Source organism: Monomorium pharaonis, chromosome 1 (genome assembly GCF_013373865.1).
Source record: "Monomorium pharaonis isolate MP-MQ-018 chromosome 1, ASM1337386v2, whole genome shotgun sequence".
Taxonomy (NCBI): domain Eukaryota; kingdom Metazoa; phylum Arthropoda; class Insecta; order Hymenoptera; family Formicidae; genus Monomorium; species Monomorium pharaonis.
In genome coordinates this window covers 6072562-6100355 of record NC_050467.1, presented here as the reverse complement: position 1 = coordinate 6100355, position 27794 = coordinate 6072562, and the positions used below count along the sequence as shown (strand labels likewise).

The window sequence follows — 27794 nt, the reverse complement described above, 5'->3', positions numbered from 1 at the left end:
GTGCCGACATGTTACTCTCCCGTGAAAATTTCTCACTCGGTTTCACCATCAGGCTCGTCAAGATTAATGATTTAATTAGTAGTCAGCGAATAACGAAACTAACGAAACCTCTCACATCCGAGAGAGCCATAAATAGAGTAAAAGTCACCGCAAATTACGACCGGTTCGTAGCGCGGGATGAATAAGGTCGTTTATTACAGTCACTTAGAGTTAGATATTACGTACTCATCGTATCTTACGTGATAGAAACACGCGCTAAGTGTTGCACTTTATTATATAACAACTAAAGCTAATCGTGCCGATTAAATAATGGTAGAAACGATCGGAGAGAGTCCGTTAGCAATTTTATGAAGGTATAGAAATTAAATATTAACACAACGAAAATACAAAAAGTTTACCGGCGTGACTAATACTTCTATCGAGAAATCTGTCTTACGGGAAGGGACGTTCTGTACACGCACGTAGTGTGGCTGTAATCCGACTTTGTGTAGGAATGATGGAATAAAATCTTCGGAGTATCTCGTTTCTACAGTGGTGTGTGGGAATTGGAGTTTCCATTGATCCACTATCCTTGATCTTGCTACCGAGCAAGGGTATCCGCCTACGCATAAAGGAAACGCGCAAGGAAAGAAAGTGCCCCTCGCGAGGACTCGTATTCGTCTATCAACGTGCATCCTTTGCCGTTGTAGAAAGAACACGAAGCTTAAACGTATTTTACAGAACGCTCTGCATACGGTGGAAAACATTTGACCGATAAAAATAGTAAGATCAAGAATGTCAAATTATTAACTATCGTGTAATATTCCTATCTATTATGACTCAATCATTTGTATTCATATTGTTTTGCATTACTTTCTATTTTGCTAATTGCTTGCTCAAGAAATATTAATATTATTATTATTTTGTTATTGTAGAGGAGAAAGTGATATTGTTGCCCTTGTAACTACATACAATGTCCACTTGTTATATTTCTATAATTATAATAACGATACGCAATAGCTGATATTTGTTGAGTCATTTTTACTTTGGAACATTTTCAAACTTTTTCAAATTTTCACATTTTAGTATTTAATTACACATACTTCTGTATTCATTTTAAACTTGATGGTATTACATGAAAATACGCTGCAGTATGCTTGAGTATTTATTTTATTGTTTAACACTTTCACACATTTCAGGTTGTGCACAGTTAATCAATAGCATTAGATTTTGCTAATGTAGCCCTTTAATCATACTAATATCTCAACAGGCTTCTGTTTCGAAATTTTTATATCAAAATTCGATCTGTTTATTATAGTTCTACTGCTGTATTCTATAACTTTTGTTATATATACTATAGATTTCTAATATTTTAGTCTATATGAGGAAGGATTATTATGTACATTTGCATTGTATATATTTTGCAATAAATTTTCTCTTTATGCTGAATAAACATAATAAATATTTTCTTTTGGAGGAAAGCTTAATTACTATCTTTATTCTTTTTTAATTTATTATATTTCACATATTTCACATTTTCATATGTTATAGAATATATCTTATATATTTTTTTAAGTAATAAATATTTTATAATTTTGAGCCAAGAATCATTTAAACATTTTGATGAATGTAATTATAAAATGTTCAACTTAAAATTAATGTTAATTAAATAAAGTTATTGCATAAAATGTAAATTGGGATCCGTACACCATTTTTTTTTATCAACATTTGATTTTAACTATTTAACTATTTAACTATTTAAATTCCATCTAATTCTGAAATAAACTGTTTATCATTATTTTTTAGCTACTTTTAATCTCTTTTACACTGAGAAAAAAAATTGCTAGATACAAATAAATATTTTTTTGAATAGTGCTAATAACATATTTTATAGAAAATCAATAATATTTATTTCAAACAAGTAATTTTTTCTAAATTATAGAAAACTAGTACTTGTTTGAAATAAATATTATTGATTTTCTATAGAATAACGTTATTAGCACTATTCCAAGAAATATTTATTTGAATCTAGTATTTTTTTTCTCAGTGTACTATATCCTGTAACAAGCTCGTCGTAAGCGTCGATAAGATAAGGAACTTTCGGAAATCACGGAAACTCGTCAGAGAGATTTCCCGCTTGTGGGGATTTATCGCACGGCAAATAGGATATCAACGCTACATGAGAAAATTGAGCGGCGGCGAGACGACCTTCGCTATTCTACCCGAAATGACAGACGATGGGGCGCGCTCCCGCGTCATCCGTATGCGCATACGTGTTGCACCGCCGTCGTTAGAATTCCGAATAAGTCGGCGCCAATTCCGTAGATAAGTAAACGCGCGTGTAGCGCGCTGGGAGAAGACCGCGCGTCCTCCGCGTATCCCCGGGCGCGCGCGGCGCGGGGTGGAGCATCAAAATTCTGACCGCGTCAAATATCAGAGCGACGGCGGCGACCGTCACCCGGGTGAGGGGCGAAGGGAGGAGTCGGGTGGAAGGGGGTGAAGAAAGGCGAGAGTCTTTACGCTCCGTGCACGCGCGGCATCGCAGCGGCGCGTATATGTAAATAAGCGACGTGTTCGTCGCAGCAGTTCGGAGCAGGCGTGTATCATCGATATGCGCGACGTGCGTCGTCGCCGAGGACGAGGATGCGGGCGGACAGAATTTAGGGGATGCACGGGATGCGGGAGGAGAGGCGGGGGGCCTTTGAGCGCGCGCGGCCCGGAAGTGTCGCGCGAAATGTCGGGGACGGAAGATGGTCTCATCCGCGCCCGCCCGGCGCTATCGCGACCCGTTAGAGTCAGGCAAAATTCGCCGTGGATTTTTCTGCCGTAACGCGGAAAAGAGGAAAAACAACCGCCGATTACGCCGGAACGACATCGTTGGATCTGCACGTCGCCGAAAGACGGCGCGGCGCCGCGAGTAAGCGGCTCTTCCGCGGTTTTCACGTGGCTTTACCGCGCGCCACGACCTATTATCCGTAACACCTTTTACCGTAACCATTCTCTGAGCTCCATGGTGACCCACTTTGTATCCCCGTCTCGTTTACAAATGCCCGACATGCCCTTCGCTTCTTCATCTCTCGATTCGCTCGATTGTTGTCGCGAGCGAAGCGCGTCTTTGCTTACGGACTTGCTACATGGAGTGCAAACTTTCGCGGCACGCGAAATTATTTCGAGACCGAGAACCAACGTCACCGGGCGATTTATTTGGAATTTTCTAAATCCAGAGATCCGCGAAAAGACGGTGAAACGTGTCCCGACATAGCGACGCAGAGAAATAAAGGAACCTTTTTCTAAATATTTTTCTTTGACGGATGCGAGACACCTGTTAACGCCGTCTGGAAAAATTCTTTAGCGGAAACTGCTGTATTATCGAATTGTAATGTTGCGTAGCGAAAGTTGAAAAAAATACCGAACCACGATGGTTTTTTTTTATTAAGAAGAAGAAACGTTTTGTTAAAAAAAAAAAACCAGATTTGTTTCTTTCTAAAAAAAAAGTCTTTGTGGTTTGTCGCACAATCTTATTGATGCATCGAGATACAACGAGGAATATGGTGGAATAAAAAGACTATTCAAATTTGATTATTCCACCGAGAAGACAATTCCGTAACAAACGCTGATCAAAGGCATCATTAGAAGTGGAGTACATGTATCTGCCTCTCAAAGTAATTTCTTTAACATGTAGCACCTGCGAGCACGAGCACGTGCAAATTATTTATTGCATTTTTGATACTTTATTTTCTTTAAGGATATTTATTGAACCAATTCTGTTGTCTGTTTATTGATAAAATACTTCTTAAACAAGTTATGCTTCTCGCGCATTGGTTTTACAGAAATATAATTTTTTTAACCAATAACTAATGCATACAGTTTTAGTCTAGTGCTATAAAAAAAGAAAAAATAAAGAAAAATTAAAGATTTTTTATTAATTATACCAGCGTTAAAGAAAACAAAGAGATTCATTTAGCACAATATTGATTTCAGTCAATTTGTTCAATGAAGAACGCTTGGGAAGGAATGGGGTACATTTATAACCCATTTTATTTCTTACTTTTTAAAAATAAATCACAATGATAATTGTATAACCATCTATAGAAAAACAGCTGTCAAAATTCAATCGCAGTTACTCTCGCAGAAGTAAGCGCAGCGAAAGAACCAATCAACATCGCGGAAAAACGGCAATGCAATCGGTAACATCTCTTTAAAAGTGGAACAATCAACAAAATTAACAATGTATAGAAATCTTTCACCCTTGTTATTTTGTGTACGATAAAAGTATTATCACAAACAATATTAGCTAATATGTATCGTAAAAGTATAATCAAATAACTTATAAGAAGATTATGGGACTCTGTAATTTAACAAACCTCCTGGTTGAATTACGCTGCGACGTATCGAATGTTGCTAAAGTAGAGGAAGCGGATAAGTGTACGACATCTATGCGTACGACTCTGACGTTTGCCCGAAGGCAAAGGCCAAAAGTCCGCCGGTAGGCGAAAGCCAAGGTCAGCCTAAGGCAAAAGTCAATGGTCAGTTCATTAAAAGCGAATCTACGGTGAATGCGCGATTTAATAACAGCATACTTTAAGTAAGCATAGAAACCGAAATACGCGCCGTAGAAAATGCGCTAACGTAATCTTATGTTGCCCCATTTATTCATGCACGCGTTCTATTAGACCAGACGATTCTCCGCAACAGATTCAGATTCGCAACACTCTAAATTTCCTAGCGTGAAACATTACTCTAAAAGAGTGAAAATCGTATCTAAGTTCGATTTTCACTCTTTTAGAGTAATGTTTCACTCTAGGAAATTTAGAGAGCACACGCAAGTAATTCATAACTTTGAACGCAGACAATATAACTTTACACACTAATGCATGCACACATTAGATCAAACATTAAATTACATCTTTTAAAAACCATTCTAGCTCAACACTATAATGTTAAGAATTAATGTTAAAAATTAATACCCAATATATATCTCCAAACAACATCAAGATTTCACATCTATAAAACTTTCAGTTATTTGCAATATTAATTGCAATATTAAAATGTAGTTTTAGATGTAGTTGTAATAACTTAATAAACACTAATAATCAGTAACCATGCATGTTATGACATACAACAGTATGTAAAGAAGTAACTTAGACGATTATTCTCGGAACATAATATATGTATAGCTTCACTTAACGTCGCGGCGCGTCTCTCCAAGCCACAGTATACACATTTTTTAATACACAGATGAAATCTGTCGCAGGTTACACATGTGATTCTTTTTCCGTGATACTGCACATCAAGTATCGTAACGATTATTTATTAACAGAACCGTGGGTATGCGAAAACTCGCGAATTTACACTCTTATTACGTGAATCGAGGAAGGAGAATTACTTTGAAAGATTTGAAAAAAAGAAACAAAAAAAATAATTAAAGACTATTTTACATAAGACGTAGAAAGACTTAAAGAATATGAGTCGCAATTCACAAATGTGAACGCAACAGTCAATCAGGGTCAATGGTATTAATTCTTTTGTTATTGCATTCTCGACCTGAGATCAACGTTTTATGTATTATAGATAGAAGAACGCTGAGTTTTACTTAACGATAATAATGGCAAAACAAAACGTTATCTGAACTGAAAAAAATCCGTTTGATTGAATAAAACAAAATTTGATTAAATCAAACTGTTTGGATATGGGCAAACAAATGTAATTTTTTGATGCAACAAAACGATTTAGTTGAAAATTTTGTAATACTAAAGAATAACATCACGCGTCATTGAAATTATAAATTACAGTCTTGTTTACAATCTCGAATTCAAAACTATAAATGAGACAGTTGTAATTTACAAAATTTTCCAAAAATAGTATATTGTGTAACAATTGGGGAACGTCGACTATTCCCTGCGAGCAGTGGCGCCTACACTGGAACCCCGCGTTAGCGTACTCCGCGTTAGCGGAAACTATCCCTTCCATATGCACTCGGCTCACATGAGTAGCGTGTGTGGGGGATAGCAATGAGCAATGCAGTCGCGTATTTCACGGAGTGGGAGTGAAATCAAGCAATAGGAGATAACCCCGCGTTAGCGGACCAAAGCCCCGAACAGTCCGCTAACGCGGGGTTCCAGTGTACTTGGAAAACTTTTTTGGGGGGGGGGGGCAAGAGAAAAATTTTTAACAATTTTTTTTTAGGCCAGAGAAATAAAAGTTAAAAACACTTTTACATATTACATTATATCATTTCTTATCGAAAGTTGGAAAGTTCCTTAGCATTTTACAAACAGCCCGCAAGAATGATGCCGCAGGTTCTAAAATAGCTTCAAATATAAGTATGCGAGCTTTAATATCTTATATACTTACATATATTTTTATTTACATTGCACAAAATCAAGAAAGTTTATTTCAAATATTCGAGAAAGGAAGCTTATTTTCTTTATTTTTAGTTGGTAGTCTGATACGGGCTTAAGCAGTGCGCGCGGTTTAAAAAAAAAAAACTTTTTCAAAAAAATAAAAATTATTGGCGGGGGGAGAGGGGGGCGTCGCCTAACCCTAACTAACTCAGTAATCTGATTGGTGGTGTCCATTTTACACTGTGCACATCTAAGACGTTCTCGCACAATCGGCGACTTTGCGACCATAGGAAGCCATGAAAAAAGTCACTTTTGAAACAAAAAAAAATTAAATTATTAAAATTGTTTAGAAGCAAAAATAATATGATAAACAGATCAATGTATCAAGACAAATTTTCTTAATACATTATAATTAATTAGATAAACATTGTATAATTATAATCGCGACTAATAACACTGTGTTAACGATTGTTGAAACGTTCCGACTATACTTAGTTCTCTTCAATCATAATACATTACCAATATGTATGAACTTAAAACATGAATGAAATGATGGACAAATGTAATTAAACAGTTAAAAAAGATGAATATTGAACAACCATAAAACTGCTCATTGCGTATCAAATTATGTCATAATAAATAAAAACGTAAACCAATTAATAATACAATTAATAAATAATATGAATTATTGAAAAATTAATGAATAATAAAATGAAAAATAATGAAATTTTTTCATAAGTCGGTTTTCATATTAAAATAAATTTATAAGATCAAAAACGATGGAAACCGTGTTATGAATAACATAAACTGGTATGCGTATTGTAGAAAACTGTCAACTCATATATGTTAATCGCAGATCTTAAAACACAATATTAAAAAGATCAACAACACACAGAGTATTCGACAAAGCGCTAGAGACAAGTGTAATATTCGGTAGTCAGAGGCAGAATGAGCGAGACTTATTTTCTGTTAGTCATTTTCGACAAAATGTCAAACAAACAATAATAAGAGTTGTCAAAACACTCCGTGTCCTTATGTAAATTGATGTCATTAACTTGCTCCTTAATATTATAATTAATTAATTATAATGTATTAAGAAAATTTGTGTTGGCTAGATACATTGACCTATTTATCATATTATTTTGGCATTAACGAGCCCTTTATAATTGTTTGTATTTATGTTTAGAAGGTTAATTTAGAGAATATATTTGACAAATTATGAATATGTGTATATAAGAGTTAAATATAAAAGTACGTAGAGAACATTCGTTGATATTTCATAAGTAATATATTATGTATGTATTGCAAATTATATGAGTAAATCGAGTTTAATCTGATGGCACCAACATATTTATAATACGCAAAGTAACTTTGTTACGCGACGATTTCAAGGAAAAAGAGAAACAAAGATTTGGATCTTTATTAATGTGTACCTACATTATATTCTATCGTGACATTCACAAACAGTACAAAAAATTTTGCACGGTAGTGTCCTAGAGCTCTAAATTATTAAACCATTATTTATTTTACTCTCATACATATTAAAAAATTTTTTATTATGTTAAAATATCAATATTTTATTTTATCTACTTTATGTTGCAATGTTACAATAATATTAAATTTAAGATATAGTACCTTATTTATGTAATAATCGTATTTCGGATATTATATGTTCTTCTTTGTTCAACATTTTTATACGTTATAGATTCCGTGTTTTGACTATAATTTTTAATGGCTCTAAGGTTATTAATTCTGTATTCATGTTTAATTTAATTTTGTCGATTTCAATAATTTCATTCACTTTAAAAACAAACGTTCTTATTAACGTTGCCAGAATAACCTTCATTCCCATCATTGCGTATTTTTCACCTGTAAGTTTGTCAATTATGAAATGATTTTATTAGGGACTAGATGACAAGTATTTTTAACATCTTAAAATGTTGTTATCAATCTGTGACGTTAGTTCATCATTTTGTCGTTATTTTTTCGTCATTTTAATGTCTTCACATTAATTATTTGGGTTATTCTCTAATCAAATTCTGATGTCACTTTCCAAAATTTATTGACAATACTGAAAATTTATAATTCATGTATGTATAATATAGATTTTTAGTATTGGCAGTAAATTTCGGAATATAATCTTTGACGTCTGTTAGCTGAGTTATAATTTATTTATACATACCTATGCAATTTCTTGGCCCGCTACTAAAAGGCATATAGCAAGATAATTCAGAATTTTGTAGGTTTTGCGGAAGAAATCTCTCTGGATCAAATTTTAATGGATTTGGCCAATATGTTTCGTCTCGATGCATTTGGAGAATTGATATACTAATATTGGTACCTTTTGGAATAATATTATTTCCTAAAATATATTTTAAAATATAATGTTTAAATATATTTAAATATTCAGTAATAAAAATATAATAGAAGCAATAAATAATACAAGTTAATTTTTACTAATAGACTAATAAGTAAAATTTTTTTTGAATTTTTAATATATATTTTTATTTTTTGAACATAAAATACAATTAATCATTTTAACTTTAATATAATTAGGAACTTTGCATTTGGAATTGTTTAATTAATATAAATAATTCATGTAAAAGAAATTATTAGTGACGTGATCAAAGTTGTAATTAATTTTAAAGTGTTTAAAAATGTATCGCAATAAGTCTAAGCATAGTTTAATAGCATAATTTAATAGATTTTGTGTTACTGATATTTTCAACGAATAAATCGTTTTTTATGCACCTATATTTTGTGATGACTGAATTAAAGAAATTAACAAAAAGAAAAAAAATTGTTGCATCCACGTTAGTTAAAAGATCGTGTCCGCGGTACAGAGTAGTATTGTGATAAATTTTGTCACTGATAATAAGGAATATATTTATTGTGTAAAATTAAAAATACATACATTGTGTTATCTTTATCCTTTTTTTAGTAAAATAGTTTTTGTAGTAAAATATATACTATTTACAAAATATATACAATTTTACGTTTCTCTTTCTAATAGACCATTTTTATATATAGAAATCATAATAAATAAGTTTCATGGATTTTTTAGCAGCTGCTGCAGCCTCTTGCTGCGTAGTACACGCGTGTGGAAGGGGGAATTGGCGGAGACTCTTAAGCCTATATCTCTGCGAATCTATTTCTTTGGATGAATTTAAAATGTTGAGAGAACAATTTTAAGACGTTCTATTTTAAGAAAAAAAATTTTTCAGAAAATTGATATTTTTAAGATTACTGACTGCATATAACGCATTAAGATTTGCTTTGATCGTTTATGCGTCTATCTCTACTTAAATCATAAAATAATTAAATAATTATTTGTTTACAGTAATAATTTAATTATAAAAAAAGTGAACAAACCTATTTTTAAGTCAGTCTCTAGATATCGTCCAATTAAAGGAAAAGTGGGGAAAAGTCTTAGAGTTTCCTTAATAACGCAAGTCAAATAATGCATACGTTCTAAATCTTCATATTTAATTGGTGCATCTTTTGGAGTTTTTGTGCCATAAATTTCTAACAATTCTTTATATACTTTCTCCTATTATAAAATAAAATAATAATAGATATTACGAAGTAAAATAAACATATCAGTGTATATTATAGATTTTTTATTAATTAATATTTTCTTATTAGTTTAATTTAACTATATTTTAAGTTTACTTTAAAATAATACATACTTGTATTTCTGAGAAATTTGCTAACATAAAGGTCGCAAAATTTATTGTAACGGCCGTGCTAGCATAGGACTGTAATTAAAAAAATATTATATTGTGTAATAGGTGTAAGAAGTCGGCTATTATCTACGAATGCGGAAAATAAACGCACAAGCCAAAAGCGAGTACGTTTACCTGCACGCATGACTTTTTCTTTTTTTATTACAAGTGAAACGTCCCCTTTTGGGTCATTGTGTCCTCTTTTTTAATAAAACAAATTTATAGCTAAGGTTAGGTTTATGAATGCTACAAAGTATTTTGCAATATTGTAAGAGTTTGTACATGTTACGTATGCGCAAGATGACAAGCTTGCAAATGTATTTACGAGAGGCAGCGTATGTAAAACGAGCGGAAAAGTAATACGAGAATGTATTGCTGCATTGTTTGCACTAACTATCGACAGGACAAAATTTATGAAATAATAAATTATTTGTATAAGAAAATTGTTTCTTTGGACATGGCAATTTTCTGTACAAAAAGGGACGCGTAATGAACAAATTTCCACGTATATGTAACGTAATATTGCTTTATATAATAAAAGCGTAAAGTAGGCGTTTTGTACAGTGCGTTTACACGCATGAATGCAAAAGGCCGTTACGCCCGTGTTGCACATTGTATTTTGTATTACTTGTGCGTCAATGTACGGATCTTTAAATATCTTAGATTTTTGCAAATTGACAGCTTAGCCAAGATTAAGTTTTCAAAAGCGCCGAATTATAACAAGATGGCGTGCATACGAGTGTTGAAATTAATCAGTGTTGAAAAAGTTCTGGAATATTTTTCACCACGATTCACGCCATTTATTAGAAAACAAGAACTGTGCAATAATGTTAAAGTGCTAAAATTAATAACTTTATCCCCCAAAAATAATAAGAAAAGGAATATTTTCAACTTACATGTAACAAAAATATATTTTATAATCTTTTTGTATGTACTAAAAGTTTTGTATACGCACCCCTGTCAGCAGTGTAATTATATTGAAGTGAATGTCCTTTTGCGTGAATTGTTTGTTATGAGACGAATTCATTAAAATGTCAAGAAATCTGTTATCTATATTATTAATATATACAAAGAAAAAGAATATTTAATTTATTATATGATTAGTTTCATATGTTTTGCCAAATATTTATGACAAATTAAAACTTTGAAAGAAAAAAATTACTTTTTAATAATAAGAAGTAAGTAATAAATATATAGAAACAAATAGATAAATAAATAAAACAGAAAATAAAAACTGTTTTAATATATTTTTTTAATTACAAGTTTTAAAAACAATTTATTTTGGAACTAATTTTAAATATAATGTAATATTATAATACAAAGAAATGACATAATAAACTTTAAAAACTTACAAGCTGTGTCACTGTTAGCGGTTGTTGTATTCATTTTACTTGCCCATTGTTGTATAATCTATTTAATAATAAAAAATGTGTAGAAAAATAGTAACGTGTAAAATATTAACAAATATGAATGTACCTTATCAGAAAGAGTTTTCCAAAAGGCTATATTATTTTGCTGTATTTGTGCAATGGAAGTGAAATTAAATGGAAAATCAAAAGACATGATTAAGTTGCGGAATCTATATCCTATTCCGTTACACGCACTAAAAGATATTTAAAAAAATATATTTTTTAATATGTCACGTGCAAACACACACACACACACACACACACACACACACACACAAGACGTTCCACGTCAAATGGAACAAGTGTCTATGCAAATTATAAGATTAAGACTGTTTCAACGTAAAACCCAAAGAATTTTACAGACAATGCAGCAATTTTGAATTCGCTATTTAAAATTTCGAAAATCTGACTATTGTTTAGGAGGGTCCGAAAAGAGGGGGCACTTGCCTACAATCCCAATTGCCTGCAGCTTCGTTTGCACACAAATTTAACAGAGCTCGATTGCCTACATTCCTAATTGCCTACAATCTCAATTGCCTACAGCTTTATTTGCACACACGAAAATAATTAAGGTACAAGTGTAGGATTGCACATGACATTATTGCCCCCATACATATCACACACGACAATATTGCGCGCAGACATATTGCACACATGATATTATTTTGCTCATACACATGGCACCCATGATATTGTTGTGCCCTTTATTTAGAGATACGGTATTTGGGGATCGCTGCCGTAACTTCTCGGGATCAGGTTTCGTAAGAGATAAACCCGGTAATGATTTAAACACAATATATATTCTTTTAACCGAATTACACTAACTTGTTACTGAATAAACCCGTGACAAGATATAGTATCGCGCGACATACGTTCGTCGCTGAATAATGTACAAGTAAGCCCGCTCGTTGTCTTTACAGCGGTGTTTATATACACCGATTTTTGGCATATAATCGGGGAGGGTACTTCCGCGGTCATTGGTCTTCGGTCAGTGCACTTGCTTAGCCAGCAATTGCTGGCTACACAGATTCCACCCCAAAATCAGGAGATTTTGGGTGTTCTTTATTAAGCAACCGGGTGCGTTGCCCGGTGCGACGCCCGGTATGTAGGCCGGGAAATGTTGCACGCGCGAGGTGTCACTTGACACCTTTATCGCTTGCGATATTCTTTGTGTGAGTGCATCACACTTACAACAATATTATTATGTTCATACACATTACACACATGACATTATTGCGCATATGCACATTGCACACATGGTATCATTGCGCTCATACACTCTGAAGCACGATTCCAATAACTTGGGCGCCTTGATTTGACAGTGGTTTTTGATAATAATTTTTATGTTTAACAAAAAATTGTATAGATCTTATTATAGAGCTAACTGCTTTAGTTTTTGAGATATACCATATTAAAAATAAAAATAAAAGTAGATTAAAAATGAAAAAAAAGTAGGTACACCTCGCTTTGCAGGGAAAGTCGCAAACTCATGTGGTAATTGTCATGTGTGCAATATGCACGTGCGCAATAATGTTATGTGTGCAATGTGTATGAATGTAATAATATCATGTGTGCAATGTGTATGAACGTTTTAATATCTTGTGTGCAATGTGTTAATATTGTTTCTTTAACTTATGTGTGCAATAATGTCAAGTCTGCAATGTGTATGAGTGTAATAATATCATGTGTGAAATGTGTATTAGTGCAATATTATTATGTGTGCAATGTGCATGTGCGAAATAATGTCGTGTGGAATGTGTATGGGCGCAATAATGTCATGTGTGCAATTCTACTCTTGTACCTTAATTATTTTCGTGTGTGCAAACGAAGCTGTAGGCAATTGAGATTGTAGGCAATTGGGAATGTGGGCAATCGAGCAGCTCTGCTAAATTTGTGTGCAAATGAAAATGTAAGCAATTGGGATTGTAGGCAAGTGGGACACTTCCGTTCAAAAATTCTAAGATATTTATTTTTATAGAAATTTAATAAATTTTGGACCATGGATAAATAAATTTAATGCTTTTAATAAGTTTTTTATCTACTCTAGTCATATTGGAACGGTCATTTTGAATTATTTAAAAAGTTATTTCTTTCTTTAAGACACACAAAAACAAATATTTTGAACTTTCAAACAATATGAATATTTCTCATTTCGACTTAATAAATTTTGCATAGACTTGTTTCTCTTGACGTGGAATGTTCCATATAAAATATATAAAATTTAAAAAATTTAAATATTTTATTTAGATATGTACATCCTTATATATTTTGCATTTATGTTAATTATATATTTACCTTTATAAGAATTAACGTTTTTAGAAGAAATTATATACCTGTTAACAGTTTTCAAAGTTTCGTTGATTGTATTTGTGTCCATTTTAATGCCAAACATAGTGTCTTTACACAACAATATATAAAAAATTGAGTTTTTGATTAATGTAATGTATCATGTATAAATAAAAAATACTAATTAAAAATAAAAAAGTAATGGATCACGTATGAAGATGTAATGTATTATGTATAAAAATAATAATTAAAAATATAAAAGTACTTTACTATTTTTATTGCTTGTATTGTTATGCTTATTATTCGACATATATAATTTTTAAATTATTATTATACGTCATAATTACTGTTTTGGTATAGCTTGTTTTAACAATTTTTATATCAAAATATCTTAGACAATAATATAATCAAATGTAGAAATTGCCAGTTTTATATTATTAGCTTCTAACAAATTTGTAAAAATAAGCAATATGCAAATAAGATTTATGAATATGATTTTACTTCTATAAAATTGTTTCACAAATTTAAATGTAATATATTATATATTATTTTAATTTTATAATACTTTTTTGAAATTAATAAAATTTAATTTATAATTAATAATTAATTTTAATAAATATTTAAAAGTACTACTTTAGAAACACAAGTTTTCTTCATAGCAATTAGCAAAATTAATAATGTAAAAAATTTTTGACTCTTGCGGATTTGCGTACATTAAAAGTATTATCACAAACAATATTAGCTAACAAGTATTGTAAAAGTATAATTAAATTACGTACGAAGAATCTATACTTGGATTTACAAGTAATCCATAATCCTGAACGCAAACAATATAATTTTACATGTCAAATGCACGTACACATCAGACCAAATATTAAATTTAATTACGTCATTTAAAAGCCATATTCAAGCTCTTCAAGTTACACTAACTAATGTTAAAAATTAATACTCGATATATATCTTAAAATGACATAAAGTATGTACATCTTTAAAACTTTAGTTACCTGCAATATTAAAATGCAGATTTAATTTAAATGCTGATTTCCAGAATTCAACATAAAGTATACGATATATTAAAAATTCCATAACTTTACATCTCCATAATCGCCTCTTCTCTATTATACAAAAAGAAATATTTGATAGTTTTTAGGTGAGAATATGTCTGTATTAAATAGTTATTAACAATTATTTAAAGAATACGAGATTAGTTATGTAGGAATTTAGTAATATAGATAGACGTCATTTTGCTTTGTAAGCATGGAGAAGTGGAGTGGACATCATTTTGTGATACAAAGTCGAAAACTTATGAAACAAAACAATTCTAGATTTCGTGATTTTTACAAACAAGCAAAATGCATTCTATACCCTCCTATGCTTACAGTTTGAAATGAGATTTATAATTATTCCCACACGAGTTTCCGAGTTTCCATGTAAAGCGAAATTCACTCCACCTTCATTGTGTTTACGGCACAAAATGAGATTTATGTTTACATTATTTCACATGTATATCTTACAAATATTTTTGTCTTAATAACCTTTAATAAAGAGATGCTTTTTCTTAAAAACCATTATATATTTTTGTACTAATTTTATATACTATTTTATTGATTGCTATAGAGAAAACTTGTGTGGGTTTGAAGGAGTAGCATTTTTAAATATTTAAATATTTATCCTAATTTTTTAATTATATTATTAATATATTAGTAGTTTTTAATTTTTATTATTTTTATTATTTTGATCGTAATTATAATATATTTTTGGTCTTTATGTTTATATTTACGATACTAACGTTATATTGAAATAAAAGAAATTGTGTTGCCTTACCAAATGAAGTTCTTAAAGTACATTTTTGTATATGTTCAAGAAAAATAACTTCGTTTCCATTAATTGTTTCTAATTCTTCAATGAACGTTAAAGATTCTTGAACAAAGGTATCAAAATAGTTTTGCAACATGCTTGCATTAAAAGCTGGAGCTATTATTCTCCGATTTTTAACCCATATGTTTCCTAAATTAAATATATTACAAAAATTAACAAAGAAAAATAACACAAAGTATTATATATGTAATATACAATAAGAAAAGTATTAATAAAATAGACTGCTCTTTATAAGAAACTCGTGCAGTTTTTAAGCTACTAATATATATATTTTATAAAAATTATTAAGAATTGATAGAAATACAGTTAAATATATAAGTATAAAAATAAAAGAGTGCAGTTATAATATAATTAATTTATATTGCATTTTTTATACACTACTACTAGAAAAAATAAGAAATATTCTTTGTATATTAAAAATTTGGGTCATTTTCAAATCGCTGAAACTTAACAAAAAATTATCGTAGAAACAAAATTCAAAAAAGATCTTAAAGCCTGAAACTTCTTCTTTTAAACATTTTTTTACCAATTTTAATTATCTTTTTTTCTGTAAACATGACACAATAATAAAGCTTGATCCATTGAAATAAAAATTTTTAATACCACTTTGCTGCCTTACATTTGGCGTAAAAAGAATTATAAAAAATTTTTGTTATTTGCCTTTTCCCTTTATTTTGAATGGTTGCTGATTGCTGTGGGATTTTTTAAACCGAGTTATTACAATTTTGATAAAAAATAGTTACTTCGACTTTCATTGCTTATTACTCATAAACAGATAAGCGTACAGCGCTCCGCAAAAAAGCGATGGAAAGATGAAAGTTTGTAAACTTTTAAATGTTATTATTGTTTTTCATAGATTTAATTTTTTCCAACAACAAATCGCATTCAAAAATTACGTAAAAAACCGCATATTTTACGCTTTTTATTTAATTCGATATATTATCGTAAAAAAATATTCAACCACATCGTTAAAGAAAAATTTATAGTATGATTTCTCCCCAATAATAAACACTAACGTTTATGGAACAAAATATTTTTATTTCATGTGTTTATCATTTTTGGAATTATTAAAATTCCAAATGTTTTTAGTAATGTATTACATCGTACTATATTACCAAGTAATTATACAATGGTCATAATGGTTTATTATGTGAATTAAATAATTTTTAAAAAATTTTACAATTAGATAAGTGTTTTATTTCCTTAATTATATCTTACCAGAAATCGTTACTAATCCTGTGCCAAATATTGGTTTGTAAATTTTATATATCTTATGTTTATTTAAACAAAAGCGACTTTTTAAAATAGTCTGTAAAGTATGTAATATTAATTTATTAACACTATTATAATATAAAAGTTTGAAGTCCAATGGGATTGAGCTTTATTTATAAATATTTGTAGCACAATTTATTACAGATATTGTCGGAGGTGAGGTATATATAGTAAACTAAATAAAAAATACAAAATCTGAGCACTTATACAGAGAGCCCGAAAATTTTTGACATAGCGCTTGCACAGAGGTAGAACGGACTTTTCTACTTAGTTTGGTCCGTTCTCCCTCTGTACAAGCGTTATGCCAAAGATTTTCAGATTCTCTGTACTTGGCTATTGCATTTTAACTTTAATTATCTCTCTGTATTTAATGTATCGCAAAATAACCATTAAATCTTTTACATTTATTACAGTCTGTTACAGTTTACTACAATAATTTTACATTATTTGTTATTAATGTTGTAAGGTAAGGCATTTAATTACATGAATCTAGATTTAATGCAAAATGGCGTGTGAATTGAATTAAGAAATAAAACTAATAAAATTTACAGATACTTTATCTAGATACTTTTTGTGTATCTGCATATGTAATTAGTCTTATTTCTTAATTCAATATTGTAACTGTAACTATAAGTAACTATAAGTTATGCTTTTTGTATCTTATCTAAAATGACATTTTAGATACATTAAAAATACGTTCAGTATATACAACTGAGTACCTCAGTAAATAGCTGAGTAACTATTTATTGTGATGGATTGGATTTAAAAGTAAGAATCACATTCGGTTACACACACACACACACACACACACACACACACACACACACACACACACACACACACACACACACACACACACACACACACACACACACACACACAACTTAGTCTCTCAGTGAGTGACCATATTGAATGCACCTAAACAATATGCGCAAAAAAGTATAGGGTGAATCTTCATACAGCTCAGGAAAGTAATTTGAGGGATAAAATTTCGTTTTTTGTTTTGTTTTTCTTTTTTGTTTTTTGTAGCTTGTTTTTTAAATAATTAATTTTTTGAATGTAACAAAACATGTAAACAATCTCTGAAACTTTGATAATATTCTAAAAAATTAAATTTTAATTTGATTAATTGTGAATTGCTTCTTATATGGATTACTAACACGTTGTTATTTTTAACTTTTTTTTCGCCATCTAGCGATAACAAAAGAATTATACTTAAGATATTAGAAAAAATTTATAATTGTATTGTGCAAAAAGGTTTTTTATTAAAACTTTATTCAATTTGTTCTAAATATAAGTCCAAGATTTTCTAAACATAAGTTTACTATTTTTAAGAGCAAATATAAAATAATTCTAATTTGCAATTTAACATTTTTATGTTTTTAGTTATTGAAACAAAAAAAGGTCATAATCATTATAAATACTCAAATATTTTGTAATTTAGAAACACGCTATTTTGCATTAATAATTTTTTAATCTAATTGGAAATTTAAAATCCAAATTTTAATCAATTTTAATATTTTCTATAAGTTACAATAAATAATCTTGTACGTCTATAAATGTCATGCACACTTAAGAAATTAAAATTATCCATTTTGTGCAAGATACATTTTGATGATTATGGATTTATATGTACAAAACGTAAATATTACTACAATATTACATTATACCTTGACTTGATTTGGTTCATATATTACGATCGTTAAATATGAACCAATCCATATTTGGAACGGAGACGAAAATTTTTTGCACAAGTAATCCATAGCATCAAAAAGACCTAAAAAATTTTTAATGTCTTAGAAACATATAATTATTTACAATCTATTATATTGTTCAAAGTTTTTATTACGTTAAATGGTCTATGTAAAGATAGCACCGCATCTTCCAAAATTGGAAGTTTTATCAAGAGTACTATTTGCATCTCGAAGAGTACTAGAGTTTCTGATAGGTATTAACCAAAGTACCGCCGAAATACTTAGAAAGTATAAGGTGCTAACTTCCCGTGATACCGCGACATGAAAAATATATTGTTTTAATAATCCTATCTTAAAGTACTTGAAAAGTACTAGAGTTTCTGATACATTTTAACAATAGTACCAACCGCAAAATATTTTTTTTTAATTATTTAAATTTGGGGATGGCACCGCAAAATAAAAAAAATATTATTTTAATGGTTCTATCTAAAAGTACTCGAAGAATTGTACTTGATACATTTTAATAATAGTGCCAATAATAATAGTACCAAGTAAATACTAACAAAAATTTTTGAAAGTTACAGCCGACACCTAATTTTTCATAAAAATGACCGTAACTCTTTTGTCTTAAGTTTTACAGCTTTGTGCCTTAATAACTTTCGAAAGTACTTGCTGGGATGCCAAAAGTACTCCAGTTCAAACCCGGGAATTGTGAAAAAATTTCATCTCTCTCTGGGAAATTGACTCTTTCTAAAAGTGGCCATAACTGTTTTATCTTAAGCTTTGTGCCTTAATAACTTTTGAAAGTACTCGCTGGAGTACCAAAAGTACTGTAGTTAAAACGCCGAAATTTTTTTATTTCATGAAATAAATTTAATATGAAAACGAATTACCATTTAACTTTCCACAAAGTCAAATTAAAAAGTAAATCAATTGTTCTCTTCATAGTTGCTTTGTGTGATACATGAAAAGAATAACTTTTGAAATTTAATACATATATATTTATAAATACAAGTTTTTGGAAAACATAGACTAATATATATATATATATATGACGTGCAATTTGCCGGCACTTTAAAGGTACAAACCTATGAAATTAAAAGCAAAAGAGCCACTTTTAATTATGTTAAGTCCTCAAAAAAGATAAAATTTATTCGCGATTCCGGCGTTTTAACCAGAGTACTTTTGGCACCCCAGCGAATACTTTCGAAAGTTATTAAGGCACAAAGCTGTGAAACTTAAGGCAAAGGAGTTACGGGCACTTTTATGAAAGATGAAGTGCCAGCTGTAATCTTCAAAAATTTTATTTCGTTTTTATCAGTTGGTATTATTATTAAAATGTATCAAGTACTCTAGTACTCTTTGAGTACTTTTAGATAGGACCATTAAAACATAATTTTTTCCATTTTGCATTGTTATTCCCAAATTTCAATAATTTTAAAAAAATATTTGGCGATACTATTGTTAAAATGTATCAGGAACTCTAGTACATTTTGAGTATTTTAAGATAGAATCATTAAAACAATATATCTTTTATGTCGCAGTGCCACGAGAAGTTTAGCACTTCATATTTTCAGATTGTCATTTCTCTAAGTATTTCGGCGGTACTCTTGGTAATACTTTGATAATCATGATCTCTAGTACTTTTTGGAGTGCAAATAGTACTCTTGATAAAACTTCCAATTTTGGAAGATGCGGTGCTAACTTCACACATGCGTTTAAATGTACGTTTTAAAATATTTGTAAAAAATTAGATACATATCTTAACTTTGTTTATATATATTATATTTTTTATATTATGTTAAGTAATTTTTGTAATAATTAAAAAAGTAGAATTCCTTAGAATAAATCAAAAATAAACAAAAATAAAGATTACCAATGTGACCCACCAATCCCACCATTGCAATTGACACAATGCATGAGTTTAGAAATTATTTATAAAAAATTAATTAACGCAATGCGTTATCGATATATGCTGCAAACGTTTAAATCCTTGGTTCTTCCTCAATGCCATAGAAAAGCTGAATGTAGAAATGAAATAGAAACAATTTTTCCGATGTTTTGTTTGACCCATTATTTATCCCAATCATTGTTTGATCTATCTATTCAAATCTTTTAAACTTTTAAATGATATCGTTATCTAGGAATAGTAATAAAATTTTATTGGGGGGGATATATTTATATTTTACATTTTGCATTTCTCCTTTTTTCATTTTTGTTTCTTATATTAATTTGTTATTGCTTTTATCATGTTTCAATCTCTTTCACGTAGTTTATATGTTCCTACTATGTTTTACAATGTGACAGTTATTTTAACAATTTTTGACGTGCATTTAATTTAAAATTAAGTTTTTTTTAAGCTAGATTATTATTTGCCTGTTGATATATTATATCTGACGTTTGGCTTCTTCGATTTTTCATTATTGTTGGAAGTGGCATTAATATTAAAGAAAAACTTAACACCAAGGATCGAAATGTTTGTGTCAGTACATTTATTTGGTGCCAATATATAATGAAATTCCGTTAATTAATTTTTTGTAAATAATTTTCGAACTCATTCAATGTGCGCACGCACATGTGGTGTGTGTTTGTATTTGTGTATCAGTTTCGTCAATTTACATTGACAATCTTAATTTTTCTTTAATTTTTATAAATAGTGCTCTCGAAATCAAAATAATGTGTATAAAGTGAATTTATTAATATTTAATTGAAATATTAAAATTGAACTTCTCTTTATATTATTATATTAAATTTGTAGTAGAGAAAGCAGATGTATCTCTTTTTTGAATTATATTACTTACAGAAAAATTAAAAATAAAATTTTAAAAACTAAATAAATATAAGAAAATAAATATACCATAAATTAAAAAGCGTCCCATATCAAATAATATAACAGTTGTTATGATCGTGTTGAATGTGGTAATAATTAAATTTATCATAAAGTAAGAAGAAACAAGGGCTTAAAAAAATTCCAAAACGACACAACTACATACACTTTTTTTTTTAACTTAAACTATCTGTTAAAATACTTGTTATGAGAATTAATGTATGTGAGAATTTCTAAAAGGCTTTTAATTCAATGTGTACAATGTTCTTTTTGAATTATAAAAATATCATTTGTATAAATTTTCCGGAAAACGCAACATGTAGCGTAAAAAAAATATATACTATAAAGATTAGGTTATTAATTTAATAATTAGGTCTTATAATGTATTTTTTTATTCTGCACGATTTTACTATTTATATAATTTGTCTTTATTGATAAGTGTATAAGTTTATGCCATATTCCTATGATTTAACATTTAAAATCGCAAAAAATATAAGAAAAAGAAAAGAGTCAGTTTTAGAAATTTATAAACACGTAAAATAATTTATTATAGTATTATGAATAATACATTTACTACTGCATGCAATTTATAAAAGAAAATTGTAAGAATATTATTCACATATCTTAAAAATTTGTTTTTAACAGATTTTATATAAAAAAGTTACTAATAAATACATTAAAAAATTTTAATTATTTAAGCAGATCATATTTCTGTCAGTATTAATTTTATTAATTAAGTGTTATGTTTAATTTTTCTGAAATAAAGGGATATAGGTTTAGAAAACCTATATTGATTTGTTATCTGATTTCCTTTAAAGTTAAGTAATTAATTTTATTCAAAATGTGTTCAATTTTAAAAAATTTTTATGTTAATTTTATAAATTTGTATAAATAAGGTTTATCATTACCTTTTTGTAGAAAAATATATGAACTACCGATAAGTGGCAGTCGTATTGGACCGGGTAACGATTTCATTGTCCGAAAAGGAAATATAAAATAATAATTCCAAATAAAATAAATTATTGTACACATTATACTCAATACAACAACAATGAACAGCATTGTTTCGACAACAATAAAATATTGTAGTACTGCTCGATAGTAAAGTTATTTCTGAAATGCGGATGTCACTAATCGACAATGATTTTATAATTGTTTCCCCACTCAGTTAAAGAATTAATGCTAACGCGTTTGTCGATAAATTTTACGAAATTAAAAACTCCCACACAGAAGTATCAGACAATTTTGTGGTACATGTGTACTATATGAAAGATATGTATGGGTTTTTGGTTTTTAGCAGACAAAACATCTTCGGTATTAACCGTTTTAAATTTTGATAATTTTCTATTGAGAAAAAGGAATATGCCATAAGACAGTGGCATATCATAAATTTTACTTATGATACACACAATTAAGTAATAAAAGCAGTGATGTATAAAAAATTTTTATTAAAATGTATTTAAATACGGATACCAATTAATATAAATATAGATCTACATACTCAGAGATTTTTAAATTATTTTTTATTGTAATAATATTAAAAAATACGCACAAAATATATTAAATAAATTATTCATTAATGCTTTTTATTTACATTATTATAAAACATTTCATTGATGTATTTATTTTTGTTATATATTTAAACAATATTAATAATTTAAATAATATGAATCTTATTGACAACGATAACATTAATATACGTTTGTAAAAGGCCAAGATGCATTAAAAATAAGTAATAAATACTAACTTACTCTTAAAATCTAAAAAGTACAATATATTTAAGTTTTAAGTTTAAAATACATTTTTTTTTAATTTTTAAACATCTTAAATTTATAAGTAAATTTATAATATTAATTACTCACAATTAATAATATGTAGAAAAAGTAGAAACATATCAAATAATTTTTTAATAAATAAATATTGTTATAAAATTTAAAGAACATTAATATTCTTTATAAAATTGTAAAAATAGCGCTGCACGCAAATTAGAAAACGTGTGTTTGCAGAAGTATGCCAGTACACCGCCATTTTAAACAATTACAAATAAATAAATTTTTTAAGAACAATTTTATATGTTTATAATAAAATAGTTTATATTTGTTTTTTCAATAAAACTGTTTATTTGGTCACAAAAAATTCCCGAATTTAGGTAATTATTTAATTAAGAATAGCGTTACCCTTAACATACCGTTTCTTTATTCTTTTTTAGCATTTATTACGACAAAGACAGTATCGCAGATGAAAACCGATTACTTATTCCGATTACTATGGAAACTTTGAACGGAAACTTACATTAGACTTTTAAATATCAGTAATTGTTTAATTTTCTGTATTATGATGTTGACTTTATTCATTAGTTTTACAAATCAAATACGTTAAAGAAATTATCATTCATTTTCATTGCGACACTAAAGAACAATGTAAAAAAATCGTCGATTTTAGCCTGTGGTTTTAAGCGGAAAATTTGAATTTTCATCGGTTTTCTACAGATTTTGACCCACTGCATATTACTATTAATTTTTAGGTAAAGTAAAGGGAACATAACAATTTTTAGACTAATATATGATTTTTACTTTGTCATAAGATAAATCGCTACAGAATCTATCGTGAAGACAGTACTTATTCAACTTAATTTATTCAGATTCAACTAGGTAAATCTACGTAAAATATTTGTTTATATTATATTTATGATATATAAAGGAAAAAGTGGTATTATGGCCACTATCGACAATATAACCACTATATTATCTCCGTTATCTCTATTATTAGCTGACAAATTCTAGTAATTACTTATGGAATTATTTATTTAGTAGCCTGCTGTTATGAAGTAGCGCTAATATGACAATTCACAATACCCAACGTTTGTTATAAAGCATTTTTAGAATTTTGAAACTTTTTTAAGGTACATTTTAACATTAAATTACACATATTTTCTAAACTTAAACGCATTATCACCACAAATGTATATGCACTTAAGGATTTTTTTCTTATTTAACTTTTTATTTGGTTGTACACATTTTGAGTTACACAAAGTTAAACAATGACATAGGATTTTCTTAATATAACCATCTAAGCATGCTGGTAATATGGTCACTTTCGATCGTCTTTTAAGTAAGTCTGTCTACCTTTATCTCTCTTCGTAATTATGCTACAGTTTTTTCAAATCTAACAATTTATTTTATTTAAATATATAATTTTGCAACAAAATATTGTGACTTTTTTTAAACAAAACCATTTTTTTACATTAATTTCTGTGATGATCATATTACTATCTTTTCCTGTATTATGCAATATATACTTTGAGGAGAGTTAGGATGAGTTATTTATTTACACAAAAACAATTCGTCAAAACCGAGTAGCAATTATTAAATTACAAGATATTTTTTCTTAATTGTTTTGGTAATTATTGTAATATAAAATTATTTTCTTAATCATTATTTATATTAAAGAAGGGCGGAAAATTACATATAACCTCTCTACTCTCTAAGTTTTGTAAATACTTCTATAACAATTCCTTGGAATTATCCATGGATATCCATAGATGTTATTCAGTACATAATACAAAATGTTATTAAATATATAATAACATATATTAAAAAGAATATTAACATACAATAACGCGCGTTTAATTATACCGGTTCTTAATTAGAATATATATATAAACATTTTATAATTATATATACACAGTAACAGGATAACAAGATAATGTAAAATAAAAACACAACAATCTTTAATATTTTTCGGATAAGAAAATCTTACAGATGCTTCAAAAGTTAGTATTAAATAAATAAGACAATTATATTATAATATTACTTATAAATTTCAGAACTGTGTTGAGAGCGAAAGTAACGATGCACGGTTCAAAGAATTGGAAAATGTATTTAAAAATTACATATAAAATATTATTTCTCCACTAAGATTTTACTATGACCATATATAAATCTTTTCTCAATTGATTTGAATTGAATTATACAAATTGCAATCTTATTTTAATCATACAGTAATTTTTTTATAAAACTGTCATGTACATGTTTACTCTTTTTACATTAATATTAACATGTTTTTTAAATGGTAGATCTTTAAATTTTACGCAAATAAAAATTTTTTAATCTTAAATATGACCTATTGAAAACATTACTTTACGACTTTACAAAGCATACCTCGCGTGTTTCTCATTGCACATTCTCGATAAAAATTAAAAGTCCTCTAAACAACTGTTACATTCTTATATCGCTCAATGACAATAGGTCAACTCCAACATATTCACTCCGCGGAACCTAGCACGCAATTTAAACATCTTCAACGTTAAATGGATGCGCTATCGAGAATCCATTAATGTTTACATGTAAATAAAACAAGCCTGTGGCCAGTTTTTATTTTTCAGTCGATTTTTGCAACAGTATCCCCTTTTTAATTACTCCATCTCATTTTAAGTTGCTTATGGAAACGTAAGACGCCTAGAGACAATGTGAGCTATGTAAGTTACATGGACGCTTTAACATATGTATCCAAAACGTTATGCGCAGTTTACAGCATTTTTTTCTTATTATTTTTTACTTCTGGGAATCGGTTTTTAAACAGTTGGTGTCAAAGTGGACTTGAAACAGTTTGCATTCTATTGTATATTTAAGAATCTGTATATTATTGTAGTTATAATGATATAGATTAGCCTTGACTCTGAGTCAAGTATTGACAGCCAATTAGATGCGCGTGACAAGTAAAATTCAAATAATATTACGTTAAATGTTAATTATGCAACGAGAATAAGTACTCCATTCCGATTTTTAGAGTTTCAATATATTGCCGCCGTTCCAATATATATGATTAAATCGAGCTGTAGACCGAGCACTGAGATATCATTATATAGGCTGCGTTCTAAAATTTATTGTCAATACTGAAAGTTTATAGTTCATGTTACGTGTACTATACATTTTCAGTATTGGCAGTAAATTTAGGAACGCAGCCACAGCTTTATTAATTAACAGAATCGCGTGTGCAAAAACTCGCGAATTTACACTCTTATTATGTGGATTGAAAGAACTAAATTACTGACGAAATTACCTTGAAAAATTTAAAAAACAAAAAGAAAATTAAAGAAGATTGTACATAAGACGTAGAAAGAGACTTAGAATATGCGTTGCAATTTACAAATGCAAACGCGAGAGTCAATTGGGGCAACGTTATTAAACTTTTGTTTTGTTATCGCATCCGCATTTGCGACCTAAGAACGCGGGTACTGATTTTGCATAACGCATAATGCATAATGCATAAGAGAATTAATCAATCAGAGGTCTTTATTTTTATCCTAGGGAAGGAAATAGGTGATTCTGATTGACTGATTCTTTTATGCGTTATACATTATGCGTTATGCAAAATTCTGCGTCCAGGCTTTTAGAGCCATTACATACGAAATGATATAAGCAATCCCTGATAGCACAAAGAGTTTCAGTTATGTTGCAGAGACGTTTCAATGTTTCAATTGTGTATTATCACATTTTTAATATTTCTCAGACTATCTTTTTTTTAAACATTACATTTGCAACATTTCTGCAATCATCTTAATTGAAACTTTACATTTGAAATGTACCTGCAATGTAGTATTTTGTAATATTACAAATACAAAGTTTCTGAAACCTTTCATATATGTTTGGTGCACATTCTCGGCAACGTGGGTACAGCGCCAAAAAGCATTGTCCAAGTTACGTCTCATGTCATGGCATCCTCATGTATATGCATGTAGATTATAGGTGTGTTTATAATAAATAAATATATAATTATATATAATTTATTTATGGTAAATAAAAAATAAAGATTTGTACAAGTAATATTCATGGATCATCGCGAAGTGCTAGGTTGCGTACAATTTTCGAAGTCAAGCAGTGTCGACGGCGGTTCAGAATTGGATGGGTGACCGCAGAAGTTAGGTAATGCCAGATGTGACAAACGATGCTTGTTGAGAAACAACGTAAATTTACCTCTTTTTTACATTATAATTATGTTATTTTAATATTTTCACAATGGAAGTGCTGCATATATAGAACATGTATCCAAAATGTTTTCTAAAACATCAAAATAACGGCGACTTTTATTACCTGGAATAGTCATATTCCCGTAATATTTTAGAAACGTTCTTGCGGACCAAAGCGGACATTTTGACATTGCTCAAACCAGCCGCTGCAAACCAGGCGCCTCCACCCAAGTCTATGGTGCGAGGTATTCGTCTCCCATCCTAGACCGATCCACGCCTTAGAGCAATCCAGCGTCCTCCAAATAGTAATAATTGTCGCGCGAAGCATTGACCAAACGCGCCGCCCGACAAATCAAATCGCAATTTCTTATTCCGCGCACTTCTTAAATAGAGAGAACTAAAAGATATGGCA

At 29.3% G+C, this 27794-nt stretch overlaps 2 protein-coding genes across 4 annotated transcripts in view; one reads left to right on the top strand and one right to left on the bottom strand.

The window, feature by feature from the left end:
• LOC105830976 (probable G-protein coupled receptor B0563.6) overlaps positions 1-27794 on the top strand; it is a 107956-nt gene that overhangs the window by 30489 nt on the left and 49673 nt on the right. The window lies entirely within an intron of this gene.
• On the bottom strand, positions 6197-22549 carry LOC105836146 (cytochrome P450 3A19). Of its 2 annotated transcripts, XM_036283829.1 has the most exons (13): positions 22323-22549; positions 18564-18670; positions 16840-16930; positions 15568-15750; positions 13791-13854; positions 11525-11651; positions 11401-11458; positions 11004-11098; positions 10013-10081; positions 9696-9873; positions 8506-8685; positions 7959-8192; positions 6197-6632 (listed from the first exon to the last, which is right to left on the bottom strand). In XM_036283829.1, exons 1-12 carry the CDS (start codon positions 22474-22476, stop codon positions 8023-8025), a joined length of 1476 nt encoding a protein of 491 aa, XP_036139722.1. In that variant the 5' UTR covers positions 22477-22549; the 3' UTR covers positions 6197-6632; positions 7959-8022. The 2 variants fall into 2 exon arrangements, with proteins under 2 accessions (XP_036139722.1, XP_036139724.1); XM_036283831.1 differs by lacking the exon at positions 16840-16930 and having other exon boundaries at positions 22323-22548.